The 8,278-nt window shown below is 50.6% G+C and overlaps 1 protein-coding gene across 1 annotated transcript in view; it reads right to left on the bottom strand.

The window, feature by feature from the left end:
• Positions 1-6,368, bottom strand: part of CELF5 (CUGBP Elav-like family member 5) — a 108,763-nt gene extending 102,395 nt beyond the window's left edge. The window contains exon 1 of the mRNA XM_048497758.1: positions 6,030-6,368. Within this exon, the coding sequence (XP_048353715.1) occupies positions 6,030-6,282 (253 nt within the window). The 5' untranslated portion in view covers positions 6,283-6,368. The remainder of the gene's footprint in view (positions 1-6,029) is intronic.
• Positions 6,369-8,278: the final 1,910 nt, after the last annotated feature.

Genomic DNA, 8,278 nt, shown 5'->3' on the forward strand with positions numbered 1-8,278 from the left:
GGGTGTGAAAGCAATGGCCTTTAAGAACATAAGAGAGAGCCTAGTCTGGATCAGACCAGAGTCCATCTAGTCCAGCTCTCTGCTACTCGCAGTAGTGGCCCACCAGGTGCCTTTGGGAGCTCACTGCAGGAGGTGAAAGCAATGGCCTCAAGAACATAAGAACAGAGCAAACTTCTGCTGGATCAGACCAGAGTCCATCTTAGTCCAGCTCTCTGCTACTGCAGAAGTGGGTCTACACCAGGTGTGCCTGGGAGCTCACAGGCAGGGTGTGAAAGCAATGGCCTTAAGAACATAAGTGAGAGCCTGCTGGATCAGACCAGAGTCCATCTAGTCCAGCTCTCTGCTACCGCAGTGGCCCACCAGGGTGCCTTTGGGAGCCTGGGCTACAGGTGTGAAAGCAATGGCCTTAAGAACATAAGAGAGAGAGCCTGCTGGACTGGTGACCCCAGAGTCCATCTAGTCTCAGCTCTCTGCTACTGCAGTGGCCCTAACCAGGTGCCTTTTGGGAGCCTCACCTGCAGGGTGTGAAAGCAATGGCCTTAAGAACATAAGAGAGAGCCTGCTGGATCAGACCAGAGTCCATCTAGTCCAGCTCTCAAGTCACCTAGTGGCCACCAGGTGCCCTGGGAGCTCACAGGCAGGTGTGAAAGCAATGGCCTTAAGAACATAAGAGAGAGCCTGCTGGATCAGACCAGAGTCCATCTAGTCCAGCACTCTGCTACTCACAGTGGCCCACCAGGTTCCTTTGGGAGCTCACCTGCAGGGCGGAAAGCAATGGCCTTAAGAACATAAGAGAGCCTTCCTGCTGGACTGTGACCAGAGTCCATCTTAGTCCAGCTCTCTGCTACTCGCAGTGGCCCACCTTCCTCTCCCCACTACAGACCTGTGGGGCTGAGAGAGTTCTGAGAGAACAGAGACTAGCCCAATGTCACTCAGCAGGCTTCATGTGGCGGAGCAGGGAAACAAACCTGAGTTTAGCCAAGATCGAGACTCTGCCCGGCCTCAGTAGTGGGAGGGAGTAGAGGGAACTGGATTCTCCAGATTAGAGTCCAGTTGCATGTAACTCCGACACCAGGCGGACTCCCAGCAACAACGTTGCGGACAGAGAGGATTTTGGGTCCATTTTTCAGGACCGTTGTAATCCAAAACACGGTACAGTCAGCAGCCAATCCCAAAGGAGCCAAAAGACCCGTCTCTTTCACACATGATTGGTGCTGAGATGCAATCCAGGTGGAAAAACATATTCAAGTTATGGAGCCAGCTTGTGACCCCTATTGTTACAGTCAGAGATGACAACAAATCAAAGCAGTACTGATGTTAAGGCAGAAGTATCCAACTTCCTACTGGAGATCCCCGGCTCCTCAAGGATGTGGCTGGCCTCCACTCGGGCCAGGGCCTTCTTTACCAGGCTCTGGCCTCCTGCCCAAAATGGTGGAGACACTCTTTTCCTCCAAGCTGTCCCACCCCGCTGGGACCTCAATTCGCCATTTCCTCGCAGGGCCTGTAAGACTGAGTTGTTTCCACTGGGCCTTTGGAGAGGCCAGCCGCCATGAGATGGTGCCCCCCCGCGCATTCCATGGGTTCTCAATATCATCGAGGACCCACCAGTCCCTCCCCTCTCCTTTTAGGAGGATTAAGTTGAAGTTTAAGTTAAATAAGAAGGTCTTTTGTGAGTATGCTTTTCACTAGGAAGTAACCATTGCTGCTTTTACCGTATTGTAGGCCATGATGGTAGTTTATGGTTTTATATGCTGTACACTGCCCAGAGTTCCCTTCGGGGATGGGGCCGGCGTATAAACTAAATTAGAATTAAATGAATCGAATTAAATCTCTTCTGGCCCTCCAGCTATTCATGGACTATCAGGGGCTGATGGGAATCGTAGTTCATGTACAGCTGGAGGGCCAGAGTTGGACACCCCCGGGTTAAAGGGAATTGGAACTGTGATCCGGGCTGTGGATCGGAGGATGGGAAGCCAAAAACGGCTGCTGCCTCCTCTTTGAAATCGAATTCAGAAAAAATTCCTCCCCCGTGCCCACTATCCTACCACAGCACTTACAGGAAGCTCCTTGGAATAGAGAGGTTAGAAACCTGAAGCACAGGACCCGAGTTCAAGTCCTGACTTGGCTGTCAAGCTCCCTGAGAAATCTGGGACCTGGCTCAACTTTCTCATGCTAGCATACCTCACAGACCTGTGTAAGGAAACAATTATATCACTGAACTCATTGAAGGAGGAGGAGGAGGAGGAGGAGGAGGAGTTTGGATTTATATCCCCCCTTTCTCTCCTGCAGGAGACTCCCAAGGGACTTACATAATCTCTCTCCTGCCCTTTTCCCCTCACAACAAACACCCTTGCCATGAGGTAGGTGGGAATGCTGAGAGAGTCTCCAGAAGCTGTGATCTAGCCCAAAAGAGTCACCCAGCTAAATTAGGCAGGTGTGGAGTGCACAGGTTGGCTAATCTAATCTGAATCTCAAGCATAGATAGAAGCCTCCACGAGAAACATCAGGCGTAAGGCGGAGAGCTGGGAATCAAACCCGGTTCCTCCAGATTAGATACACACGAGCTCTGAACCTCCTACGCCACTGCTGCTCCAAGACCCGAGTTCAAGTCCTGACTTGGCTGTCAAGCTCCCTGAGAAATCTGGGACCTGGCTCAACTTTCTCATACTAGCACACAACACAGACATGTGTAAGGAAACAATTATATCACTGAACTCATTGGAAGAAGAGGCAGGATTAAAGTAGTGTTAAAAATCTCTTTATTGGGCAAATAGGGATTTATTTACTTTATTCACACCCTGCCTCCTTGCCAATGGGAACCCAAAGCTGAGTTACAACATTCCCTTCTTTCTCCATTTTATTCTCACAACAACCCCAAGTGACAGGGTGGGAACAGTTCTAACATGACTTAGGCAAACCTTGCTCATTCCGGTTGGCTGCTAGGGCTCCTACAAGTAATTTGGAAAGCCCGCTTTTTAACAAATCGGGTTCGGCTGAACTCAACAGTGGCTACCAGGGTACCGCTCGGTTCAGTAGTAGAAGCTGCCCAAAATGCTGAATCGGGTTGAATCCCACCACATTCGGCTGAGAGTGTGGCTCACCCTAAGGTCACCCAGTAAGCTTTTGCTACACATATGGGGGTTTGAAGCCAACGAATCTGTGGGTTTTCTTGATCTTCTAGTTCAGCAGGTGGCCAGACACTGGTTCCACTCAGATAAGCTTATGGACTACAATTTCCCATCAGCCCTTGCCAGCACTTGGCCAATTGGAGATTGTAGTCCATAACATCTGGAGTGCCAAAGGTTCACCACCACTGTTATGTCTAATACTCACTCAAACTATGCTTTCTGTCACAAGCGTTATAACCAAAAGTTCTGGTCGGAATTAATTTTCCTCTTTAGAGAGGTATTTGAACTTGCACCATGGAGGCCCATTTGGGTTTTATTTAGAGTATTTATTTATTTATTTATTTATTTACGATTTATTTATTTATTGGTTTGGCTTATCTATACTCCTATTTTCTTAAAACTTTATACCACCCCCATCCCCTCAAGGGCTCTTGGGCTACGTGTACAACATATGGAAATAACAATAGAAGACAGTTAAAACATTTAAAAGCAGCGATTTAAAAGCAACATTTAAAAGTGCTCCTTTGAAAACAACAACAAGCAAGTAACCTGTTTTTGATTAGTTGAGCTGCATGCTCTGAGACAAATTGAGGCTGCACACGCCTGCATACCTTCCTCTAGTCTGCTTGAACTCAGCAGCTGAACGTGTATTCCCCCCGGGTCCTAGTGCACCCCACTAATTTCTCTGTGACTTCCACTGTATCCTGTAGAATGGGCCCAAAGAAAGGAAGGGAAGTCCTGCAGGAGACAGAGTGGCTTTCAGCCTAGCCTACCTCACAAGGTTGCTGTGAGCACAAAGAACTATACATGCACTCTGAGCTCCTCGGAACAAGGTAGAGCTAAAGGCGTACACGGTCAGAGGCACTAATTTCTCTCAAAGGCAGACCTCAGAATATATTGTCGAAGGGGTTCGTGACTGGAATGCGGAGGGGGCTGTCAAATGCTTTCTCCGGGTTCGCTTTTGTTCTAACGCTTGTAAGCCTGGTGGAAAACCCACAGCAGCCAAGCTTCAGAAGTTCTCTGAAGGGAGCACCAGTGGCGTAGGAGGTTAAGAGCTCGTGTATCTAATCTGGGGGAACCGGGTTTGATTCCCAGCTCTGCCGGGCCTGAGGCCTGTAGAGAGCTTATCTTGGGAATTCCAGATTAGCCTGTGTGCTCCCACACACGCCGCTAGGTGACCTTGGGCTAGATCACAGCTTCACCGAGCTCTCTCAGCCCCACCTACCTCGCGAGAGGGTGTTTGTGCTTGTGAGGGGGAAGGGCTGAGGAGAAGTTGTCAGCCCCTTTGAGTCTCCTGCAGGAGAGAAAGGAGGGATATAAATCCAAAACTCTTCTCTTCTTCTTCTCATAGTGGGTTCATTGTATCTATGAGAAAACCAGCAAAAGCTGGGGCAGCAAGGGGTGGGGGGTGGGGGTGGAGGGCGGAATCTTACCACACATTCCTCTCCTCACACATTTTCACAATCACACATTATAATTGGGACGAATCTGATCGGAAGCAAAAAAAAGAATAGAAGCAAGGAGGGTGTTTCTTTCTTTGGATTGTCAACAGCCGCTGTTTCTCAGCCCCACGATAGATCAACATACAGCAGTGCGACCTCACGCAGGCTGTGAGGAACGTTTTAGCAGGCAGAAGGCCCATTTTTTAGGAGAGATGGTAACTGCGTGAAGAATCCACCAGCAGAAGAGCTAGCCACGTTCCAGTCTTCCCGCCATGAACCCCATCACAATGCTGTCCCGTCCTTTATAATACCCATGAAATCAAACCCAGGGTCCCTACAGAAGGGCTGTCCGGAAGATGCTATTCCAAAAGTCATGACCTGTGTCAGGAAATTAAACGTTTCCGAGCAATTACACTCCTTTCCTAGGACTGGCCAGGAAGGCAGGTCCAAGGAGGTACTGTGGATAACTTGACCAGTTAGTGTCATTATGGTTTCTTCCAAAGGATACCATAGACTACAATTCCCATGGAGTCCTACCCACTTGGCCACATTGCTGGCTTGGGGCTGATGGGAATTGTAGTCCATGAACATCTGGAGGGCCATAGTTTGAAGATCCCTGACCCAAGCAGACCCTCTGGCTGTTCCCACTCATTATCAAATGCAATCGCATCCAGTAGGTTTAAAGTTCCCACGGCTGCCTCGGTCGAAAGCTTAAATAAGACAAGCTGCCCACAGAATGGAAAAAAATAGGAGAAGGGATGTAATCGCTTGGGGGGCAGGGGAGGATAGGATTGAACCAGGAAAGCAGAAATGGGCATGAGAATATACAGAATATACAGAATATACAGAATATACAGAAACAGAAGAGTATGAAGATGGGGGGGATGATTCAGGGCCCCCATAACACATGCGAGGGGTGGGGATCTCCCACTGCCTCTAACACAAACGGAGTTCTCACATTGCTTTCAACCATCTTGGGGGGCGGGGGTGGGGGGGTGCAAAACAAGACCACCGCCGGTCCCTTGGCCAATCTGGAGGGGCAGCTTCAAAGCCCCAGACAAAAAAGCAAGTGTGAAGGCTTTGCAATGAAAGGGAGGCTGTGGGGAAGGAAAAGAGAAGAGAGAGAGAGAGAAAATCTGCATATTTTGATGGACCAAAGAGGAAAATTAGGAGGAATGGGCGGGGGAAAACAGAGATTTTTTTTTCTTTTTAAGAAGGGGGAGAGGGGGCAAAGAATGGCCGAGGAGGCCACACGAGGAGGGGGAAAGGGTGACGGAATCGTGGGGATAATTTTAAAGCAGAGCCGAGAGGATACAAGGCTGAAATGCAAACTGCGGAAGGATTCAGAGGGAAAGGAACCAGAATCGCCGGAAGGATGAAGGAAGAGAGGCCAATGGAACAGGCGAGGAGGGAAGGAAGAGGAGAGAAGGGAACCAGGGAGCGTGCAGAGGATGCTCACCCTTGTGCATGCCGGTGTAGCGGTCTTTGAGCACGGTGAGCTCGTAGATCTGGCCGAACTGCTCGAAGAGGGGCTTCAGGTCTTTCTCCTCCAGGTTCCGGGGGATCTGGCCCACAAACAGCTTGATGGCATCCAGGTCCTTCATGCCCTCGGGCTCAGAGCTGCTGCCGCCGCCGCTGCTCATGGGGGAGGCGCGAGGCGGCTGCTGGGGCTGCGCCGGCCGCCTGGGCTCGCTGGCTGGGAGTCTGGCCATTCCCCGAGCCCCGGCGCGGGCTGCGCAGCCGAGGATGCTGCGGGGCGAGGATGCGGGCAGCTGGGATAACGGGCTGGCGGCTGCAGCATCAGGACCACAAAAGGCGGCCGCTCCGCAGCGACACCCGCTGGCCAAGGCTCGAACTGCACGGTGTTTGGTAATGGGGGAGAAGAATGGAGGGGGGGGGGGGGCAGCTCTGAGATTTTTGGGGTGGGGGTGGAAAGAGGGAGAAAACGCATGTCCCGAGACGAGGATGACTCTGCAACCCAGCGAAGAGAGGGAGAGGATTAAGGGTCTTATAACCTTCGGGGCTGCCTTGCTAGATCCGAGGAACAAATCAGTATTATGGGTGGATCCCACCCAACACATACAAATTAAGCTTGCTAGTTGCCCCCTTTGCACTGGTTAACAGGCAAATGGTTCTTTCTCCCACCCTGGACAGTCCACAGGTATATAGACTCCACTTGCTTTACTGCCATCAGATCCTCTGAAGAGGCCAGCCACAGATGCAGGGGAAAACGTCAGGAGAAAATGCTACTAGAACACGGCCATGCAGCCCGGAAAACCCACAACACCCCAGTGATTCTGGCCGGGAAAGCCTTCAACAATAAACTGGGGTATTACTGATTTGCCCACGAGCCTCTCCCCGGAAGTCGACAAGTCGGGCCTTTGCTCCATTTGCCTTCAACATGCACCAACATGCACTACACTGCCCTGTTTGCCCTCAATAAGCAAGAGCTACACAGCTTTTACACAGTAAGGCAAACACAATCAAACGTATGGCATGGGTAGCAGTGGGGGGTGGGGGGGTGGGGCACAGAAATGATTTTCTCATCACTCTGACAAAATCTGTGGGCACAGGAGCAGGGACTCTTCTCGAGCCAACGCGGTGTAGTGTTTAAGAGCAGGTGGACTCTGATCTGGAGAACCGGGTTCGATATCCCCATTCTTCCACATGAGCACTGGACTCTAATATGGTGAACTGGGTTTGTTTCCCTGCTCCTGCAGATAAAGCCTACTGGGTGACCTCGGGCCAGTCGCTGTTCTCTCAGAACTCTCTCAGCCCCACCTACCTCACCAGGTGTCTGTTGTGGGGAGAGAAAGGGAAAGGAATGTGGTTCTGGTGGGTTTCCTGGACTGTGTGGCCGTGGTCTGGTGGATCTTGTTCCTAACCAGAACCAGTTGAATCTGCCCATGAAAGCCTTCGACAATACATGGAAGGGAGTTTGTAAGCCACTTTGAGCCTCCTTGCAGGAAACAACGGGGTATAAATCAAATACTCCTCCTCCTCCTCCTCCTCCTCCTCCCTCCCTCCTCCCTCCTCCCTCCTCCTCCTCCCTTCCCTTCCTCCCTCCTCCTCCCTCCTCCTTCTCTCTTCTTCTCTTCTTCTTCTTCTTCTTCTTCTTCTTCTTCTTCTTCTTCTTCTTCTTCTTCTTCTTCTTCTTCTTCTTCTTCTTCTTCTTACCTGTACATTTGTTAACCAGCCAACTAGTAAGAAACAGAAGGCTACCGAGGAGGCAAACGAGCAGAAAGCTAGTTCTACAATCCACAAGCAATTCTTGGCAATATAAGGAAGTAGTTGTAAAGGACCTGGGAAATAAAGGGCCCCCTTTCCCCTACACCACACAAAGACACATCTTAAGGATGGAAGAAGAAGAAGAACAAGAAGAAGGAGGAGGAGGAGGAGGAGGAGGAGGAGGAGGAGGAGGAGGAGGAGGAGGAGAAGGAGTAGGAGAAGGAGAAGGAGAAGGAGGAAAAGAAGAAGGAAGAAGAAGAAGAAGAAGAAGAAGAAGAGGAGGAGGAGGAGGAGGAAGGAGGAGGAGGAGGAGGAGTTGGAGTTGGATTTATATCCCCCCATTTCTCTCCTGTTAGGAGACTCAAAGGGGCTTACAAACTCCTTTCCCTTGCCCACTCACAACAAACACCCTGTGAGGTAGGTGGGGCTGAGCCCAAGGTCACCCAGCTGGTGTGTGTTGGAGTGCACAGGCTAATTGAA

Source organism: Sphaerodactylus townsendi, linkage group LG05, assembly GCF_021028975.2.
Source record: "Sphaerodactylus townsendi isolate TG3544 linkage group LG05, MPM_Stown_v2.3, whole genome shotgun sequence".
Lineage (NCBI taxonomy): Eukaryota > Metazoa > Chordata > Lepidosauria > Squamata > Sphaerodactylidae > Sphaerodactylus > Sphaerodactylus townsendi.